This window comes from Rhipicephalus microplus, chromosome 3 (genome assembly GCF_043290135.1).
Source record: "Rhipicephalus microplus isolate Deutch F79 chromosome 3, USDA_Rmic, whole genome shotgun sequence".
NCBI lineage: Eukaryota > Metazoa > Arthropoda > Arachnida > Ixodida > Ixodidae > Rhipicephalus > Rhipicephalus microplus.
Genome location: NC_134702.1, coordinates 68,877,171 through 68,899,913, shown reverse-complemented (window position 1 = coordinate 68,899,913; position 22,743 = coordinate 68,877,171). Strand labels below are relative to the sequence as shown.

Here is a 22,743-nt window from a genome sequence, read left to right as displayed (position 1 = left end):
CATTCCCACGTATGTGACAGTCAGAGGTCTGGACGATTATCCTTCCCCAGGACACTCAAGACTTATTGACTGGGAACAGTATCAGATATCTGTGGAGAGCAGGTGCATGCACGAACCGCCGGAATCCATTGAAGAAGCGATTTGTTGTGCGATGGAGACTTCCACCAAAACATGTTCAAAAGAATCGAGACGTAACACACTCGAGCAAGAGCTGGAGCAACTTCGAGCTGTCCGCCGGCGTGCGGAAGGAAGATACCGACGCACGCAGTCTATCTATGACCTCAGATAATCCAGACGATTTCAGAAGAACATCCAGTGTTGAATGTACAAACTCCAGGAACAACAATGGAAGAGTTTTTGTGACTCGCTAGACCCTCGAAAGCCTCAGTCTCCCGCATGGAGGATTCTTCGAGGTATTCACTCGTATCCGCAACAGCGTCATCTCTTCGCGTCTCCGGCGCTACATCAACGTCGCTCATAGCTTGATGTTTCTGGCGATTTTTGTGCAAAGATCACCGGTGACATCTCTATACCAATCGATATATTGTAACGATGTTGAAGGACTCGAAGTGTAATAAAACGTATTTATTAAAGGGCGAACCTGTGCCCACAACTCAAAGGGACTATGGTCGTAGCACGTTACAGCAGAGCACCAAAGATGTCTCCTTCTTCTCCTTCTTCAACAAGAGTCCCAAGCGCGTGGCGCACATCAGCCGGGGCCAGCTGGGTTCTCGTGCTATCATCATCGTCTCTGCGCAACACTAGACGGCGCGCATGTATGTCCCTGTGCGCGCAGTGATGGGCGCGTTGTTTGAATGCAGGGACTATGTCGTGGCATAATCCCCCTACTCCGTGAATTCATTGCCTGACGCATCAATGCCTGACGCATCGTCCCGATGCGTCAGGCAATGAATAGATTCGTGGTAGGCGTCACTGGTCTTCCGGTGATCTTTCATAGTAAGGCTTCATCCGGACTACATGTACAACCTCTGCAGGGTGTCGGCGTTTTGAGCTCCCGTGTATAGCGGATCTGACTTGGTAAGTTACATCGCTTACACGATGGAGTACTTCGTAAGGCCCGAAGTAGCGGCTAAAAAGTTTTTCAGAAAGTCCACGGCGACGCGCTGGGGTCCATATCCATACTTTGTCACCTGGTTGAAAACGCGCTTCGGTACGACGCTGATTGTACCGATAGGAGTCGACACACTGTCGGCGGCGTATTCTGTATCTCGCCATCTGTCATGCTTCCTCGGCTCTTTGCAGGAAGTCGTCTAGGCCAGGTGGATTGCTGCTTTCATAGTTCAGTGGTAACATGGCATCCAGTGGAGTGGTGACTGTTCGGCCGGATACAAGTTCAAATGGTGTCACTCACGTTGTTTCTTGAACGGCTGTATTATATGCGAACTTGATGTAGGGCAATATTTCATCCCATAGTTTATGTTCGACGTCGACATACATTGAAAGCATATCACTAAGAGTTCTGTTCAGGCGCTCCGTTAGGCCATTTGTTTGAGAATGGTATGCTGTAGTTCTTCTCTGGTCTGTATGGGTCATTCGCATCAGACATTTCATTAGGTCTGCAGTAAAAGCTGGGCCACGATCTGTAATTACGACGCTGGGTGCACCATGTCTGAGGACTATGTTGTTGATGAAGAACTTGGCAACTTCAAGAGCTGTTGCACTGTACAGCGAGTCAGTCTCAGCGTAACGAGTGAGATAGTCCGTGGCTACGACAATCCACTTTTTGCGTGCAGTCGATGTCGGAAACGGGCCTAGGAGATCCATACCGACTTGTTGGAATGGGGCATGCGGTGGTTCTATTGGCTGGAGGAGGCCTGCAGGTTTCACGGATGGAGTTTTGCGTCTTTGACACTCACGGCGAGTTTTCACATAGCGCTGAACTGATGATAACAGTTTTTGCCAGTAGTATTTTAGGTCAATTCTGGCGAATGTACGGCTGACACCCATGTGTCCAGATGTTGGCTCATCATGACATGCGTGCAGAATCTCGTTTCGTAAAGGTGCCGGTACAACGAGTAAAAACTTCTCACCATGAGGCTTGAAGTTCCTCTTGTAAAGGACCCCTTCTCGAAGACAGAAAGAAGGGAGCCCTCTGGATAAAGTGCGCGGGAATTTAACGTTGAGTCCTTGAAGACGCTGTATAAGCGGCAGCAAATCGGGGTCATTTTGTTGTTGTTGAGCGGTTTCTGATGCCAGGACGACGCCTAGAAACGGGGAGTCTTCTTCCTCCGACTCGATCGTCTCCAATGGTGCGCGTGACAGGCAGTCGGCATCGCTGTGCTTTTTCCCAGATTTGTATACCACAGTAACATCGTATTCTTGTAGCCTAAGGCTCAGTAAAACCGAAAGTTGGGCGAGTTGGTGACAGTTCATGATTACAAATAAGCAGCGCACGACGTTTTACAAAAGAGAGACGAAAGGGACACCGCTGCACTCTCAACTAGTTTATTTCGTAAAAGACCTTGGTTATTATACAACAAGACGGTGTACCACGTGCTACAATGACAACGTATTTTCTAAAAAGCCAACTTCGCAATCGCTCAAAGTAATCGATGCTTGGCTTATACAGTAATCTTTTCTTTTTGCGATGTGGAAGGCCTCGAAGGTGGCCCCGATACTTAGCAACATTTTCTTGGGTTACGTGAACAAAAAAATTGAAGCCAACATAAAGGGCCTTGCAAAGACCATTTTTAGATATGTTGATGATTACCTAATTTTTGTAGAACACACTGTACTTGACAGGGCTATAGTAGATACCTTAAGTGTTTTCAGGGACTGCAGCGAAGGCCTAGAGTTTACGTGGGAAGTGCCACGGGAAGGTCAGCTTCAGTTCTTGGACTTATTGTTATCACGTAAGCCAGACCATGGTTGCTGGTTATATAGCCCACGATCTGAGAAGCCCCTGCTTAGCTATTCTTCCGGGCATTCAAAGACAGTTAAGAATGGCATAGCCTTCTCGTGTCTCCGCGCTGCCTTGGCCAAATCTTGTTCCCACAAAGTTAATGATAGCTTCATCAGACAAGTAGATAGATTGGCTAGTGCCGGTTACGAAGAGCATGTTCTGCGCAGAACCGCACAGAAGTTGGTTCATCTTGTGCGCAAGAATATATCTTTGGAGCAGCCTCAAATTGAGAGGAATTATGAAGAAAAGAAAAAGAAATGTGTCTCCATACCCTATGCGCACAGTATATCACATAATCTAAAGAATGTAGGCAGCCGGTATGGATTACAAGTTGTTTTTTCTGCACCTAACAAACTAGGGAAGATATGCGCTAGGCTAGATAGAAAGCGATTGACAAAAAAGGATAGGTGTCGGTGCTCTGTTAAGCACATTGTTTCGTTTGTTGAGTGCAGAACCGCGGTGGTTTACTGTTTGCTCATGTCATGTGGGAAAATGTACATCGGTCAAACGGGCCGGTGCATAAATACAAGGTTAACGGAGCACAAGAGAGCATTAGCTAACAATGCTTACTCGCACTTAAGACGGCATTGCTTAGAATGTGGCTGCTCCCCGCTGTTCTCTGAGACTAAAATTCTTTCCAGCCACAGAGATAAGATGACAAGGGAAGTGATCGAGGCCTTCCACATCGCAAAAAGAAAAGATTACTGTATAAGCCAAGCATCGATTACTTTGAGCGATTGCGAAGTTGGCTTTTTAGAAAATACGTTGTCATTGTAGCACGTGGTACACCGTCTTGTTGTATAATAACCAAGGTCTTTTACGAAATAAACTAGTTGAGAGTGCAGCGGTGTCCCTTTCGTCTCTCTTTTGTAAAACGTCGTGCGCTGCTTATTTGTAATCATGATCAGCCTAAGGCTCCATCTTGCTAGTCGGCCAGAGGGATCCTTAAGATTCACCAGCCAACACAGGCAATGGTGGTCACTGACTGCTCGGAATGGTCTACCGTAGAGGTACGGCCGAAATTTACTTATGGCCCAAATGACCGCGAGACACTCTTTTTCGGTTGCAGAGTAATTTGTCTCAGCTTTCGAAAGCTTGCGGCTGGCATGCGCTAGCACTTTTTCTTGGCCGTTGTGCCACTGGACTAGAATGGCTCCGAGGCCGACTAGAATGGCTCCGAGGTCTCATCGAAGTGGGCGAGGATTGGAGAGGCTTGCAGGCGTGTTCTTAACTCATCAAATGCTTCCTGTTGTTCACTTTCTCACATAAAGGGCACCTCGTCTTTTGTTAGATTAGTAAGTGGTTCAGCAATGTTCGAAAAATTTTCCACAAATCGCCGATAGTACGCGCATAAACCCAGGAAGCGACGTACTGACTTCTTGTCTTTGGGTATCGGGAACTTCGTGATGGCAGCTGTCTTTTCGGGATCTGGCCAAACGCCATCGGAGTTGACGACATGTCCGAGGAATCGAAGCTCTTCAAAAGCGAAGTGCCATTTCTCTGGCTTGATGGTCAAGTCTGCTGAACGAATGGCTTCTAATACTGTGCGGAGTCGCTCTAGATGTTGGTCGAATGTAGCGGAAAATACGACAACGTCATCCAAGTACACCAAGGAGGACTGCCATTTGAGTCCCGCGAGGACAGCGTCCATCATTCTCTGAAACGTAGCTGGTGCTGTGCACAGGCCGAATGGAAGCGCTTTAAATTCGTAGAGGCCGTCTGGGGTTATGAATGCCGTCTTTTTACGGTCGCGTTCATCTACCTCAAATTTCCAATATTCGCTCTTGAGATCAAGGGTGGAGAAGTATTTCGCACTCCGTAGTCGATCGAGTGTATCATCGATACGCGGAAGAGGGTATACATCCCGTTTCGTTACGCTGTTCAGTTTCCGATAGTCGACGCAGAATCGAAGGCTGTTATCTTTCTTTTTAACAAGCACTACGGGAGACGCCCATGGACTGCTGGAAGGCTGGATCACGTCATCTGAAAGCATCTCCTACACTTCTTTCTTGATGACGTCTCTTTCCTTTTGCGATACTTGATATGGGTGTTGGTGAAATACTTGATATGGGTGTTGGTGAATCGGTCTCGTGGCTTCTTCTGTTATAATTCTGTGTTTTGCAATAGCCGTGTGTCGCACCTTAGCGAACGTTGAAAATCAGTTCGAAAACTCTTCTATAAAGTCGAACAATCGTTTCTTTTGATATTCTGGGAGCCTATGGTCCGTTAACTGATGCGTCGACGTTGCAGGTCTCTTGTGGAGTGGTTAGCGTTGTCGCTAAACTGCATAGTTCAGTCGCCATGCAGAACTCGTGGAAATAGGCGATAGCCATACCTTGCGCGATGTGCTGACATTCATTCCCAAAATTCGTAAGGAGGACAACTGAGCGGCCATTCCTTAAGTGAACAACACCCCTCGCCACGCAAATTCCTTTGTTTAAAAAGAGCTCTACGTTTCCATCCGCTATTCCTTCGTGGTCACAAAATGCCTTATTTTCAATAAGCACCATTACACTACAGCGTGGTGGCACTGTGACGTCTTCATCAACAACGCGCAGAGCAGTAAGACGTCGCTTTTCCGATTCCTCCACCGACATAGCTTGTTCGGTCGAAAACGTTACACTGGATCTGTGCAGAATAATTATGGCTCCATTGGCTTGCAGGAAATCCATTCCTAGTATACACTCCCTTGAACAGTCCGGCAGTACGATGAAGTCAGCAACGTAAGTAAAGCCTCTTACTTCGAGCCTTGAGGTGCATCTGCCAAGTGTAGTGTGGCCACCTGCCGTGCGCATCTGTGCCCCGTCCATTTCGTCACAACCTTTTTCAGTTTCTTTGCCAATTTGTGACTCATTATTGAATAATCAGCGCCGGTGTCAACTAAAGCATTTAGCTCGTATCCGTCTATTTTCAACCGCAAATCTGAAGTAATCTTCGCACTGCTGCGCTTATCCTCTGTAAACATAGCATCGTCACCTTGAAACCGTAATGGAGGATCTTCGCAACTGTAATTATCAGCGGCCTCACCTCCACAGGTCGCTTGCTTCAGTTTTCCTGGTGTGGGCTTGTAGAACGGTGCCCATACCAGGCGGAAGAAGCACGTGAGCTGGGTGATCGGTAACGCCTGGGCGACGGCGATCTTGGCTGATGTTGGCGTGGAGTGAGTGGGCTCTGGCGCGCGGACAAGTACTCTTCGATCTCCGTTGGCCGTTCACCGTTTCGATGGCATGGTGCGTACAACGGAAAGCCCCCTTAATCCTGCCTGTCGGTAAGGGCAGAACCTATACAGATGACCTGCTTCCCCGCAATGGAAACACAAAGGCCTGCGCTCATGGTCACGCCAGATGTCACTTTTCCGGGGCCTTTGATCCGCGTAGCGAGCTACACCACGGGCTCGTGGCAGGTAGGTAGCCGTCGGTTCCAGTGGACAAGGTGCGCTGCGTACCGTCTGTGGACAAGGAGAGGCCATCGCAACTGCTGCATTGGTGTGCGCCGCGGGTTGTCTGAGTATTTCAGAGTACGTTGGGATGCGTTGGATCGGCTGTGGCGCACGCTCCGGCTCACGTATTATCTGCCTCAGTTCATCTCGTACTACGTCGACGACAGACAGTGTTGCTGTAGTGTGAGGTGCTTGCAACTTGCTGAGCTCTTCCCTGATTACCGACCTGATGAGTTCTCGCAGTGCGTTCATATCGCTTCGCTGGCCTCCAGAGAAGACATTGGCAGGTGCGTACTTTATGTCTCGATTGTACTGTCGAGCCCGCTGTTCTAGCGTTTTCTCGATGGCTGTCGCTTCCGTATGAAACTCCGCAACTTTTCGTGGAGGGTTGCGGACGAGAACAGCGAATAGCTCTTGCTTCACCCCACGCATGAGGTGGCGTAGCTTCTTCTCTTCAGCCATATGGGAATCTGCGCGCTTGAACAGGCGGATCATGTCCTCGATATACATTGCGACACTTTCGTTGGTGAGTTGGTTTCTGGATTCGAGCGGAGCCTGCGCCTTTTTTTTTGCGATCCGCGCTGGCATAGGTCGCCAGAGCTCGTCGCTGAAATTCATCCCAGGTCGTAAAAGAGGTTTCATGGTTCTCATACCACGTCTTTGCGAAGTCCTCCAAAGCAAAGTATACGCGGCGGAGCTTCTCTCTCTCTCGTCCCAACCGTTCAAACTTGCCACTCTCTCAAAGAGGTTCAGTCAATCTTCCACGTCTTCATACGAGTCGCCATGAAATACTGGTGGCTGGTGAGGCTGATTTATCACCACTTGGGCCGGTGTTACAAGACTTGTCATGGTGGTGGCGTCCACTGACTGAGTTCCCCTTGGCGTGAAGTGGAGTGGACTGAATTCTGGGGAATCACCTCGAAGACGGCGACTGGTCCTCTGATGCACAGGTGTCAGCTCCCCAGGATCAACTCGCTGGTGGTCGGGGCTACGCTGTCTTGCGTTCGTAGGGCTTTGATTCATTACCCAGCACCTCCACCAGAAATGTAACGATGTTGAAGGACACGGGGTGTAATAAAACGTATTTATTAAAGGGCGAACCTGTGCCCACAACTCAAAGGGACTATGGTCGTAGCACGTTACATCAGAACACCAAAGATTTCTCCTTCTTCTACTTCTTCAAGAAGAGTCCCAAGCGCGTGGCGCACATCAGCCGGAGCCAGCTGGGTTCTCGTGCTATCATCATCGTCTCTGCGCAACACTAGACGGCGCGCATGTATGTCCCTGTGCGCGCGGTGATGAGCGTGTTGTTTAACTGCAGGGACTATGTCGCGGCAATATTACCACAGGACTTTCCAGTCACACGAGATCAGTAAATGGAGGTTGCATTCACTATGGAAGAACTTCATGCAGCATTAAACACTTGCAGGCGCTCATCGTCCCCAGGTCCGGATGGAGTGACCTATGCTGCCCTACGTCACCTAGGCCCGAAGGCACAACGCTGTCTCCTGGACATTTTCAATAAGTATTGGCGCGATAGAACAGTGCCTTATGAGTGGAAGTGCGGTCACCTGGTGCCTTTTTTGAAGCCCAGAAAGTCTCCATTGGATCTGGCATCATACCGGCCTATAGCACTATCAAGCTGCGTCGGCAAGGTCATGGAGAGGATGCTGCTTACACGCATGGAATGGTACCTGGAACATTATAACATCTATCCTGATGCTGTGGCTGGCTTTCGACAAGGTCGGTCTTCCATCGATAGTGTCATTGACTTAGTGACCTCTATTTCGGAACATAAAGCTAAGAAGCGGCTGTCGGTAGCTCTGTTCTTAGACGAGAAAGGTACCTATAACAACGTGACCCATGAGGCTGTTATCAAATGCTCTCGAAGCAGCTAAACTTGGAGGTCGTGTCTTTCGATGCGTAAGAAGCTACCTCACAAAGAGATCCATGTTCATTCTATCTGAAGATGGCTCTACGAATAAGCATTTCACAAGTCATGGGGTGCCACAAGGCGGCGCTTTGAGTCCAACTCTTTTCAACGTGGTTTTGGTGGGGCTCACCAAAATGCTGCCACAGACAGCTTATATGTCTCTCTACGCTGATGATATCTGCATTTGGGCTTCTGGCGTGACACGGCCTCAAGTGCGCGCAAAGATACAGAAGGCGGCAACAATGACATCAGCATAACTTCGCCAGCATGGTTTGCCTATCGCCACAGAAAAATGCGCAGCAGTAGCGTTTACACGTAAACCGATGTCTTTTTACCCATTGTGCATCGATGGCAGATCTATCACGCATAAGAGCAGTCATAGATTCTTAGGTGTCATCGTAGATTTTGACCTAACCTAGAGCCCACATGCTGCATACCTGTAGAAAAAGCTCCTTGGCAGTGAGAATTTATTGAACTTTGTTGTCGGAAAATCACGGGGTCCATCCGCGCACTCTATACTGCAGTTTTATACAGCCCTCTTTCTCCAACTTCTCCGGTACAGCCGTTTAGACCTGTCCAACACGTGCAATACTAACATCCGTGCAACACAGAGCGTACAATCCCAAGCACTTCGGACACGTCTTGGCCTTCCAAAATGCTCATCAAACGTGGCAACTATTGTTATCGCACAAGAACAGCCAGTCACAACGCATACCATCGTCCACACGCTGGGAGCGCACATTCAGCATTTATCACAGCTTCCGTCACATCATTTAGCGTGTTTGACAGCGTGGAGGCCCCATTCTTCGTTCTGTGGTATTGTGACGAAACATCAGGACACATTACCGCCTCGCTTCACACTTTCGATGCGTCCAGCAGCTGCGTTATGGACTCTCCGTCAACTTGACGTGCACTTATAGGTTCCTAGAATCGTTAAGAAGGCATGTATGTCATCGCTAGCTCTGAAGCAATTGACTTTGCGTCGGTTGGACGAAAGGTACTTTGACCGCATACATGTTAGCACCGATGGCTCCACTGATTCCAACAGCTCTACAGGAGCAGTGGTTGTCCCATCTGGTAATGTGTTGCTTCAATACAATTTTTCTCACACCACGACGTCGAGAGCAGCAGAACTCGCAGCGCTTGAAGGTGCAGTAAAGTACATTCTTCGGCAGCAACCTAACCAAAGGCCATCTTTTGCGACTCGAGGTTAGTCTTACAGATACTACTGTTCGTTATGCAGCATGGGTTACACGAATAATCAGTATATCAGATAAGGCACGACTACCACGAAGCGCTCTTCGAAGGTCACGATATTGCGCGGTCATTGCCGAATTGTCGGCAATAACCGCGCGGATCAATCTGCTCGATCGGCTCATGACCAATACCTGCGTACGCCCATACCACTTTTGAGAACAGACGCTGCAAGGCGACTACATTCACTTGCTCGCCGTATGACTGTCCTAAAATGGAATACGCCGGGTATTCTATCGACCCAAACTTGTAACTTCGTTTGCCATCCGGGCTCCCACGATGCGCTGAAACGTTGCTGTGTCGCATGAGGTTGGGTGGGGCATTTACGAATGCGTATTCTCGTCCCCTTGGAATGGCGAGCAGTTCGGCATGCAACTTCTCCGCCTGCGAGGAGACGCTTGAGCACATTTAATGCCACTTCCCAGCATACAAGTCTGATCGACGTATTATGGAAGCCGAGCTCTGTCAGCTGGATTCACGGCCGCTTACAGCAAAGAAGATCCTGGGACCTTGGCCGACGGTCTCACATACGCGCAAAGCCACGAAGGCAAAGTTCACGAGCGCTTGTGAAAGAACAGTGTGAGACCGTGCTGTGTAGTCTCGAGCTGACGACTATTCATCCTTCTCTTTCTTACTCCTCTTCAGTCCTATCTCTTTTCTTTCTTTTATTCCTCCTTTCCCCCACCCCAAGTGTAGGGTAGCCAACCGAGCCAAGCTTGGTTAACCTCCCTGCCGTTCCTCTCTATCTTTCTTTATCTCCTTTGACTTTTGTGTAGTAACGTGTAGTCCCGATGCCTCTATCAAGGAATGATGCAGCAAGACAACTTTACCTGCTGGCTCGAGATCTCACACGCACGTTCTGGTCGTCTACCAGCTTCCAAAGGTGTCAATTTTATGAACTGGATCCTTCGCTCAAGCTAAAGCTACCATCACAACTTTCCCGCTCCGATGCGACACTGTTATGCCGCCTTTGGTTGGGTGTTGCATTTACAAAGGTGTACTCTTTTCGCATTGGTATGGCAGACACTCCTACATGAAGAGAGCTGAAGAGACCATCGAACACGTCCTGTGCAGCTGCGCTTGCTACGACACACAGCGATGCCAGCTCCGGATGGTGTTGAATCAACTTGACCCCGGACCATTTTGTGTGCAGAAGATACTAGGACCTTGGGCATCTGCCTCAGTTGCGCAGAAAGCAACTAAAGCACTGCTACTTTACCTAAAGTCAACAAAGCTGAGCGACCGCCTCTAGACTGTGTGTGCTCCCCGAGTGTGCTCGTGATTGTGTGCACCTTCTCATCTCTCTGCAACCTCTTTTCTCTCCTTTATCCCTTCCCCAGTGCAGGGTAGCAAACCGAATGTGTGTCTGGTCAACCTCCCTGCCTTTCCTTGCATCTTTATCTCTCTCTCTTGACTTTTGTATAGTGTCACCACTGCATACGCGTCAGCGAACGGACTGACAATTTCTCGTCTCTTTCTCTTCTCTCTCTCATCTTTATACATCCTTTTCCATTTCCCCAGCGCCAACCTAACCTCCATACTTTCTCTCTTGTTTTTCCTCCTCCTGCTCCCACCTGAACAAGTAGTTTTCTTTACTTCTTCGTTTTTTATTTCTGTAGATGAAAATTATGTTTGACATTTATCAGGACACAGTTGATAAAACTTTACTTATTGAAGGAAACGTTACATTTAAAAAAAGTATTCTAAATGCAAGATATGCTAATGCGGTAATTTTATTGTTCTTGGCATCTTCATCTGAAGGCTTCTGGGTCTAAAGTGACATGTGTTACCCAATTCGCGCAAAATGAATTCATTCTTGTTCCACCACTTAAATAATGTGTTATGTGTTACATGTAAGCATTTGCATTGCACACAAAGGTGAAGCGATGTTGTAAATGGGATGCCTTTGTTTCACCCTTCAATGATCTCGATAGAAAGTCATGTACTTCGCGCTATTTTTATTTCTCTACCTTTACCCGATCTTCGACTGCAGGGAGAAGTTCACTCTGAAGCTTCGCTTCCGCTCAGACATCGAGGAGCTTGTGCTGTACCAGCCTACGCTAACAGTTAAGTGAAATATTCAGGTTTGCTAGAGTGCATGTGTGGTTTATGAAGATGTTGCTACTGCTGTTTTTACCAACCAATGACAAGAGTCTAACATGTAACATCGCAAATACAAGATGTGCACAAATTCATAACTGATATATATGACATAGCGTCTGTCGCAATGACATCGTGACGATGTATCATGTCTGCGGAGCATTACCCGTACTTACTTCAAACGACGCACACTACTGATTTGAAACGAATCATCTGAGACCGGGCTACAAAACAAAGGCCGCCCAGAAAGTATCATGCTAATAGGCGACTTCAGACCTGTTCTCTACGTTGTGGCCTCTAGACAAGTCTAACGGCGCTTTATTGTAGACTACAGAGCGTTGAATAGAACGTACCGTTCAGGATGGCAGGTTATGCCGTTTAGTGAGCTTATTCACAGGCGGATGGCATTTTTTGTTGGTCGCTGCAGCAGACAAAAAACTCAAACTTAAACAAGCGGTGGCGAAGTCCTTGTTTTAAGGGCGAAGCTCCTTACGCCATGGGTCGTATGTCCCGGTGTCGTCGTCGTAGTAGTAAGCAGTTTGCAAAGTTTGCAACCAGTTTGCAACCAGTTGAAAGGGGCGAAGCGTCCATCTGTCTGTGCGCCCGTCTGTCTGTCCGCCATCCATCCATGCGTCCATTCGTCCGCCCGTACGTCGGTCCGTGATTGATGACCGACTAGGGTGATTAACCTCCCTGCGGAGAGCTTCACCCCACTCGTCATCATTCACCTCGGTCCTCGTGGATAGGCTGTATTTTTTTTTGTTTCGCGAATAGACGCCTCGAAAGTGCCGAGTGGCCATGGTAACAGGATAAGACCAGCAGAGCGCACGCCGACATCTACTCGCAGAAATAGAGCGAGCTCGCAACTGAAAGTTGATATTGGGAGTGACGCGACTTGTTCTGAAATACTCGACCGAACGCAAACTCGACAGTGCTTCAAAAGTAAAAGAATGGCTGTGCGAGTGTGACTAGAGACCACAAATAAGGAAAAGCCCCGAGTCGGTCATCCACAAATAAGTTTGTCTTCGACGGGAAAATGAACATACGTTCTCCATATCGACCACCGCAAATATTTTCTGCCTTATCTCAACGCTTTATCTCAAATAAAAAGTTTACATTTTATTTACGTTACAAAAATTTGGTCAGCTTGATTCTTGTGTTGCGTACTGCTACGTCAGCATATGTCTACACAGCAAAGAGTCGCATTTCCTCATCGAAGATTTTTTTCGTGCACAATAAAATATCGGACGATATTTACACGTCTTCAGACATTTCAGAAATATGTTTGGCTTCTCAGCAGCTATTCTATAGACTTGGAGCACCACTGGATGTGTTGTGAAATGTTTGTGTTGGTGGTGTTACAAAGGCACGTAGTGATATACTATTTGCCGGTGCAAATTTCCCACAAGCGCTGCACGTGCGCCTTTTGGTCAATGACCTTTATCTTTCATTCGAAAAAACTGGCTGAATACGAGTGATGCACACCCTAAAATATGCAAACAGGGTTCAAAGTGGTTAACCACCCCACCTTTCCTTCGCTTTTCTATCTCTATCTTTATGAGAGGCCTTGTTATAGCTGTTTTGGCCCTGCTTCGCTTCGTTGAAATATATTGAGGATTCTCTTCAATTAAACTAACTATGCTGTTTAAGGAACTATAGCTAACTCAATAACAACTTCTCTTTCTTTTTTTTTCTTTACCTCGTCGCGTAGCGGATCGAACTGCTTGCGTACGCGGGTGGGTACCTGGGCATTTGGCTCGGAATGTCTGCGCTCGGCTTTCTCTTGAATCTGCATGGCAGAGCGTATTTACACAAGTACGTACACACCCGTGATATCATATCTCTCTTTCCTTATCACTGCATGCTATGAATATGTGTTAATAGCAGTGTCTTAAGTGCGAGCGATTCAATGCAACTTCGACACTCTCCACTAAAATTTCAATAGGCTCACCAACCGTAACTGATACGCAGGTAAAGGTTTCACCATAGGCGGGCGCAAGGGGGGGAGGGCAGGGGGGCGCACTGACTACACTAAGAGAAGGGAACGCAAACTCTGGCCCCCACATTGACATAATAAGGGGAGAGTGCTGATACTCAGGGGGAGGGTGCCGAAAATGAACTCCATACATTTACATAATAGGAAAAGGACGCACTGGGACAATAATATGGCAATAATGTATTACCGTAATTGCGTTAGTGAACAGTAGTCAATTATTTATTAAATACAAAGCAAACAAGATCCTTACCGTTTCGTTCTTCTTATTGTTTATCTTACAGAAGAGAAATCCAGAAGATTGTTAATGCCTTCTTTACAAGAGGCGAACAAAATCTAAGGTAAGAAGGTCTCATACTATCTTGTCTAATGTGTGATTATAAACGTTGCCGAATTTACTTCATAGTACAAAATATTTGTGGTAAGAAATAAATGTTCACACTTCAAGTCACCACGTGTACGTAAGTGATCGCCAGTGAGAACTACTTAACGCAAGTCTTTCTTAAAGCTTGCCTAGATGTTTCCTTGTAGTCTCCAGATTATTGTCGATTGTCAGGACTGATTCATATTGATGGATTTTGGTGATTGATTGATCCGTTAGACTTGAAGTCTGGAAGGAGAGCCGTAGATATAGGAATAACTCACAACGTAGGGTTGCGAACTAATCTGACAATGCGGAATTTTTTAACGTATATATCTGGTTCTAACTAAAAAAACGCTATGTCTGTTTTGCTTCGATCAAATCAAAATGCTCTCGTCACGACAGTGATCAAACCAACGACAACCTGCAGCCTACAGAATGACGTAGTCAAAACTCAGCCGCCCGGGTAAAAAAACGGGCTTCGGTGACAGATAAAAGATGCCATTTTCACGTGAGCGCCCAAACAATGTTTTCAAGGTCACAAGCGTTGTATCGCAGAAAACTTCCCGTCACTCCATTTACCAGTTCCCAACGTCGAAAATGAAAGCACGTTTTCAAGTTCTTTTTTAATGTAAGAAAGGTCTCATTTTAGATTTTTCAGATAAAGAAAACGTGCGTAAAGTTCATGGAAATCACTTACAACGTTTATGTAGGTCAAAATAAGATATATTTTAATATGTTTTGCCAAATAAGGGAAAGAATTATAGAAAATTAGTGCGCTATTTTCTAAAGCTCTTCTTGCTCACGGATGCTGTTTTAGCACGTTGGTGGACGGAACGGGATATCATTAAGAGGCTATGCTAATAAATAGTGAAATGGTCCATAATATCGCCTACCAAAAATGCGTGACGTCACATACTTCCAAGGTGTATTATGGCTTCTTAAGACTTCGCCTTGTCCCGCGTGCGGTGCCGAGCACGATCACAGCACACGTGCAAAAACATCTGTGAAGGCACCTGTGACGGTTAACATAAGTTTAAAACAACAAAATAAAAAGCCACAACACCGTAATAACACTGACATTTAACCAGCCATCAGTCAGAGCATATGACAGAGTAGAACGTTAACAAGCGCGAAATAAAAGGCTCTCAATCAGGGCAAAATAGAAGGCCACAACACTATAAAAGCGGCAAAAACAGCGACACCAATGACATATGAACAAACAAAAATACCTGTAAACAATAGCAAACAAAATAAAAAGTCACAACACCGTTCAAACACTAACATTTAGCCACACACCAATGAAATGAAATAACAGGACAACAGGTTCACAAAACAAAACGAAAGATTGTTAGCCAGAACAAAATAAAAACCCCCGAATCATTATCCAACGTAGATTGCTTCGCCCCAACATCAGCCCTCACTTCAGGGATATACGTTTTTTTTTTCAATCACATGTAAAGTAATTTTAGACCAATATTTATATTTTCAAAAAGTATGAATAACATGTTAGGTTGCGTTTGATCTAACTTTATTATTTTCTTTTTTGCAGACTGAGAAAAAAACCAAGATGGAATGATCCTGTGATTCGTATCCGTTAAGCAATACTTAGCACAGGCAAGTGCACACACACAAATATTGGGCAACATGAATTAAACCAAAATACACAGAGGTCAGTCACACTGCGCATAAAAAATGTTGAAATGAATAAAATATAAATATTTCTTTCTTCTAAAGCAGCATTATACGAATTACGTGTAAAACTGTACAATGAAGAGTGGGGACTTGTTCTCGTGCACTTAGTTTCTTTTTCTGTGAACATTATTTTCCACGTATAATATTCAAACTGAAGTTGATACGCATTGCGAGTAGCATGGGATTATTGCGACAGTCATTGCGTGGAACGGTGAATTCGATTACACCAATATTTGATCGTAATGCGTTTGATATATATATATATATATATATATATATATATATATATATATATATATATATATATATATATATATATATATATATATATATATATATACATATATATATATATTATTTATTCATTCATTCACACGTTTTGCAGGCTTACAATTAAGCCCGAGTTGACGGGGCAACGAAAAATACAAAAGTAGTACAACGTCCCTGTATTTGATCAGACAAACAATAGATTATTTGAACAACGGCGTTACACTAGATCAAGACTACGAAGAACTTTTGCACGCATTTTACTAGCCAGGTGGAGCATTAATTATTTGAAGTTAGGCAACGGCGCTTGAAGTCGATGAAGTCTCAACAACAGTGGTAAAGCGATTTCGTTTTCCTGGTACATGGTCGTGGCGACTGCGACGTTTTCCGAAGTTGTATTCGCCTACGATTAGTACTCGTCCGGGGTGGACACTCTTACATGTGCAGTAGCGGAGTGTAATTGATGAAAAAGTGCCCATGGGACAAATGGTCGCTTCTTCGCCAAAAATATTTCTAATTCAGTAACATCGATAACCGTTACTTCTCAGCCCGGCTCGCTATTGACCGGCAGTTATGGTCGAGCCTATAAGAGTAAACGCGATTGAAATCACGGACATGCTTGATCAGTTAAGCCCAACTATTCTCACCTAACACCGCCCAAAAAACACACGCAGAAAATATCGTTGTTCGAACAATAAACTTTCGGTGCAAATGCTGCTCACTTTTTCATAAATTTTTCTTCGTGATTTTGATGTTGTCTTAGCTGTTATGTGTCTGTTTCTGTTTACACCAGCGGCAAGAAGCTGACCGCACTACTTGGCAAACTAACAGTACCGATAATATTTTTACAGCGAAAGCTGTTATCGGACCAAAACACGGGTCACGCGTGGCACCGTTGCAGTAAATAAGAAACACCACTGACACAATGAGATTCGAACCCGGGTTCACTGTGCGCCAGCGCAGTATTCAACCACTGAGCCACGCCAGTGTTTCGAACTTGTTTCTAAACTGGCCTTAGGCAGGCTTGATTTCCGGAAAGGAATCGCGTTAATATGAGTAATAAACGCTTTAGAACATCGAAGGAACAACTGCAGGTGTCACACGATGCGAGTAGCATAACGAAAGGGTAGTCCACAATGCTTAAACTCATTAGAAAACTTGATCTTAATTATTTTTTAACTGTGGCACATACCCACATCAGGCACATTTTTTCACCGTATTCAGCCACTGCATAAAAAATTGCCCGAAATTCCTATTCCCAACAATTGTGTGGCGGATACCACGTCTCCTCAAAGAAAGACGAAGGATAGCATAGGTAATGTGGGCCTACTACACAAAAATTATGAATATTTATGGCGTAGTGAGTACCTAGCAGTGCGCTTGTAGCAGTTACCCAAAGAGTGTTTAGAAAGGCTCTGGCAGGCCGCTTTTATAGGTTTTGCTGTGACTGCGCTGCGCGTTCTGCGCAGGCTTGGTGTTTTTTTAATTCAAGATATTCCTGAATGCTGTCTTCTCATCGACGTTTCATTACTTTGCAATCTTTAAAATGACCACTGAAAGATGATTTAGTTGTATCTGTCATCCAAACAACTATAAAAAAATGTGAGAAGGTAGTATATATGTTCATACAACACTTAGTTTAGATCGTTTACGCCTGCAAAAAATTACGGATAGCAAATATACGTAATGTCCATGAGGATGTTAACCAATAAATTATTTGCTACAAATGGCACGACATCACTGAAAATCACATCGCTTGTGAGCGATTTATCAGTTAAAAGTCTTGCGTTGCAATCTTGGTTGTTCCCATGATTGTGCAGATGCACTGTGACATGTCGCAGTTGTTTAAACTACAGTGCTCAGCAGATGGCAATTACTGGATATTTTAACGGCCTTTGGTCTTGAGCCTGCGATTAGAAAAAAACTAATTAGAAGGCTATGTCCATTGTTAAGCACTAAGGAAAAATGCTAAAGAAGAAGCTGTGATGAGCATAAGCAGATGCTTACTGGAACTGTGGAAGGATTTTTCTCTCCCAATGTCACACTAAGGATATAAGCTATACCAGACGCTCAAAATTTATTATCGTTATTAGTATCCTTCGGATAGAAAAGTGGGGAATGGCACTGGCAAAATATGACTTATGATCGTCAATTTATATGCGAACAGAAATCAAAGAGCCTTTTCCCCCCCAAAAAATCACGTTGCATTGCGAAGAAGCAATTTCGATACTAAGCCATGAGTCGCTAAACTCCACTGCACACAGTACAAAAATAGTTGCAGAATGGCAAGATAAAAATACACATGCAAATAATAGCTTTCATCTATTATTCTTGGCCTCAAGAACCTACACTCAAGCACCACACATTACTCACCATGTCATGCTTTCTACACTTGCTAGGTCAGTGTTTACACAATGTTTCTGTGCTAAGCCTGTGAAAGAGAAAACAATTTAGGCAAGAAACCGTTAACTACGTAAACACTGTGCCACACAACACTGCGCAGAAAAATGGCGTGCTTGCCATAAGGTGCCATGGACATATGTCAAAAGAGTTGTAATGAAATGGAAAGACACGACAGTAACTAGACTGCCGTAAGATGTACGCAAGCTTATGAGTTCACGTTATGAATTCGCGATGGCGCCGTCGGTTGGGGACTCTAGTATGACTCGCTGTTGGGCTAGTTGGTGCATGTCTTGATTAAATAGTCAACGTCACGCTGAATGAACAACCACACAGAGAAAGAAACACACTATTCGGGACTCCACTTATGCGATAGCATATTCATCACCTGGCCGTCTAGGGCGGACATTCAGGTTTCACAAGTGCAATTTTATAATGATAATAATAGAATAATGTTACCAAGTGTTTTACGTTCCAAAACCACAATGTCAGAGACGTCGTATGTAGTGAAGGATGTGCTGACATCACACAGCCCATGGGCCTCCATACCATTTCGATTTAATCGAAATGCGACTGCCACGGCCGAGATTGATCTCGCGACTTTCGGTTCAGCAGCCGAGCACCCTAACGTCTTCTCTACTGGGGCCGACTAGGGCAATTTAAACCAATTTCATTTTACAGTCCCGTTGTTTTTGCCGAAGGAAACGAGTAACTTGCTATTAGTATTGTCATTTTCACTGACATGTAACTTTAGTTTTCTTTGTAAAACATGTAACCTGAAAAAAAAATCACGAGGGCTGGGAACACTGCGTGTAATAGTAACTTTGATAACTACTCACAAACAAGCGGTTCCTTTTAAAGTCTCTCTTTTTTTCTTTGCTGGTTTCGTTTATGTCTGCACTTCTGCTGTTACAGGTGAGCTTCGCAAAGCTTGGTATCTGCTCGAGTGTCACAGTTCCTGTTAAGTAGGGCTTGCATAACCTAACTCAGGTATATGAGTAGTTTATTGAGATACGCTAGCTGCAAGTCGTCACAGTAAATATGGCGTTTTGATTGATAGGTCCTTGCGAAGACATCTTCAAAAAATGTCCAAGATGCTGTTTGGGCTAGGTTTTGCTGGGTCTGATGTTTTGTTGATTAGCTTTTCATGCATGCTCACACACAAAGAAAGAGTTATTTAATAAGTGTTGGGGTTTAACGTCCCGAAACTCCCATATGATTTCGAGAGACGCCGAAGAGGGGGAACTCCGGAAATTTCGACCATCTAGGGCCCCGTAACATGGACCTAAATATAAGCACATGGACCTCAAGCATTTTTGGCTCCATCGAGAATGCGGCCACCACGACCGGGATTGGATCCCACGACCTTCAGGTCAGCAGCCGAGTGCCTCAACTACTCGGCCACCGTGGCGGGTCACAAAAAAAAAAAGAGTTCGGTGCAAGCACAAGCGCGAGGCATCAACGTAATTTGTCACATCTATACGCCATGTTGTTGGTGTATGCATATATCTAAAAAATGTTTTGGCTGTAATGTTTCAAAGGGGTGTAAAAACGAGGATCGTCTTACCTGCCATCGATATACACTGTAATCGCCGGAATAACGATGCAATCAATCCACTGTCTCTCATCCATGGTGACGCTGAAATTGAACGCTAGGTACACTCCCAACACGCTGTAACACTGGTAAAGAAAGCACGGTGAGCACACCGCACCGATGAACGCGTGCAGCTTCTTCATCGTTGGCTGCACGCTCGGCAGCAAGACCTCTCCTTTGCCGGACAGGACAGCTGATTCGTTTGTCAATCGGCTGGCCAGCTTCCCCTGATATTTGCAATCGCAAAAAGTGCCGTAGAGCCCTGCGGCTTCTGACTTGCATTGCAGTGGGGCCCATGATTTTCGTCGTGTTACAATGTGCACTTCAGCTTTCCTTAGTCAGACTTTCGACGCTACACGAACGCAAAGTTACTAGTAGCTAGTAACATTGACACCAACGTTCTCCTCCTCAAACTGCCTCCGAGTCATGCAAGGACGCTGTTGCCGCATACATGAGCATTACGTCCTTCACCACTGCAAGAAATCTGATGCAAAAAACCGCAACACCGACAACTTATTGGAAAGTTTATTGTGCCTATTCAAGAAAACTATATTCAAATTTATTCATCAGGAGGGACTCTGTGGTGTATTCATAAGTTCAGTGTGTTGTCTCCGAGAGCAAGTAAAGTGTTATTCATGGCGCTGTCTTCAACAACAGGGTCTTTAAGTTGAAGTATAGTTAAAGTGGCTCGTATTTCACCCAAAACAACTTGTTGCCGACGTTCGCTGTGGTAGTAAAAAAACATTGCAAATCGTCATCGATCATGTTAGGCTGCTCGTGGCTAAACGGAATTTTCACCAAAATATATGAATTCGCGAAATATTCGTTAAATACGTTTGTCCTTTGTACTTGACTGGGCCACCTGCGTGTCAGTGTATCTGTATGAGAAGAAAATTAAGAAGTTTTAAAACTCGCGTGACCTACATGCTAGTTCAAGTAAAATAAAATTAAGCATATAAAACAGCACTACAATAAATACGAACAAGGGAATAACAGATGCTGATTGACAACAAAGCTTTTATCGTGCGTGCACTAATAGGGGATTATTACGCGTTGTTAAGTGCGGCATCGGTTAGGCGCGGGCCGAGCACGTTGGTTTAGGTAACCCACCAGCCTCTTCGGTGGCGTGGGTTTTTATTCCATCGTGGCCTGAAGCTTTTTTATTTCTTTCTGTCTATTCACTTGCTCTGCTTACAAAACTACAATGTCCTCAACTGTTACCCTCCCCCCCCCCTCCCCCATTACTCCTGAAATTCAAACGATGGGGGGGGGGGGGGGGTGTTTTACCGGGAATAAATACTGAAAGTAGGTGTTTGTTAGAGCCTTCAACAAGTGCTCCCTCCCTCTTCCCGAAAAAAATTCCTGGCTGCCAGCACGAGTTTAGGGCACGAGTTTCTTCGAAGGTGTGGATTAGAATCCCACTACTGCAACATATTTATAATTATTTGCCTGTTCGTTTGTTCTGCTTATCAGTGGTCGCATTTTCAGCTTCAGCTGTATGCCAGTAGTGAGGCCGCCATTTACCGTATCTTGGCATGGCAGCTGGCCCGGCAAGCCTGGCTGGCACTTTGAAATATCTTGAAACACCCGTGCAAGGACACGAAACCGCACTTTCGAGAACAATCTGCTCAACTGCGCGGTAGGACGAACATATGCAATTGATGAAAGTTGTCAATATGGCTTCCAGCGAAAACTGTCCGCAACATATTACTTCCGAATAAATTATGGTACGCGATACAGGTTCATCCGCCGTCAGGAGTTTATATTCATATATTTCAACGCCTAATCACACTGCTTATGTGGGGATTCACGGGCGGCACCGCAGCGGTGCCGATCTCCTCTTGCGAGTGCGAAGCGAGGGTTCAGGATTGATTCGCCTTATTTAACGCTATATTGTTAGCCTTTTTTGTTCTTAAAGAATATACAGCGCCCTTAACAATTATGCAGAATTATCGAAGCTGGAATACTGTGCCAGCTTAAGCTTGCCTCAATTCCATCTTGAGGTTTGGCACTTGGATTTGCTTCTCCGTGGCAGCTTGCTTTTCATTTTCAATCATTTATTTATACCATAACGCGAGCTGACATTGTACATGTTTGTCAGTACTGATTAAGAAAGCAATCAGTAGCTTTTTTTTACAGTGGTTTCAATTTGCAGTTAGTAGAGTCACTCCTCCGATGACCAGAATGAGACCAATTCTTTGGAGACGAAGAGGAAAGACCTTACAGATTCTAAACTGTATGATAAAGTTAATAAAAAACTTCACAACTTTTTGCTAAAAGCTTACAAAAGTAAAAAAAAACTATGCCGTGACCAGGATTCGAACCTGGGTTATTGCGGCCACAACGCAAGGTATTAACCACTACACGATCACGGCTGCCCGGCTGGACAGGTGCCAGCGCAGCAAAAACCGAACCAGACTCGAAGCAGTAATGAAACTAAGATCACTATGAGCGATGCACAAGAAAAAGCAATTATAAAAAAGAAACAAAACGCTGGACATGATTGAGTGTATTGGTTTTTATCCTTCGTGAAGTGAGCTTCGGTAGCATCGTACGTAGAATTGAACAATTTGGTTAAAAAAACAGATAAATACTCGGTCAAATACAAAACGTTGCTCTGTACAGGAACGGCTACCTTTCAATTCATGGCAACGATGGTTGTTGCTCACAATTTTTTTATTGCGAAATTATCAGCCACTCTAGTGATATAAGCATGAAAAAGATTCTAGAGGGACAAGCTACAAAATTAAGGAAGGGGTCAGGTGTGTCTGATCGCTGGCGCCG

At 45.2% G+C, this 22,743-nt stretch overlaps 1 protein-coding gene and 1 non-coding gene across 3 annotated transcripts in view; one reads left to right on the top strand and one right to left on the bottom strand.

Annotated features, from left to right (window-relative positions):
- The window catches only part of LOC119185184 (uncharacterized), a 42,489-nt gene extending 26,750 nt beyond the window's left edge, over positions 1 to 15,739 (top strand). The window contains exons 11-14 of one of the 2 annotated variants that reach the window (XM_075888333.1): positions 11,543 to 11,615; positions 13,361 to 13,464; positions 13,927 to 13,983; positions 15,556 to 15,739. In XM_075888333.1, coding sequence (XP_075744448.1) covers positions 11,543 to 11,615; positions 13,361 to 13,464; positions 13,927 to 13,983; positions 15,556 to 15,604 — 283 coding nt within the window. In that variant the 3' untranslated portion in view covers positions 15,605 to 15,739. The remainder of the gene's footprint in view (positions 1 to 11,542; positions 11,616 to 13,360; positions 13,465 to 13,926; positions 13,984 to 15,555) is intronic. The other variant, XM_075888334.1, reaches the window with a different exon arrangement.
- Positions 15,740 to 22,262: 6,523 nt separating this feature from the next.
- TRNAH-GUG (transfer RNA histidin (anticodon GUG)) lies at positions 22,263 to 22,334 on the bottom strand. The gene has a single exon. It is a non-coding gene; the product is annotated as a tRNA-His (tRNA).
- Positions 22,335 to 22,743: the final 409 nt, after the last annotated feature.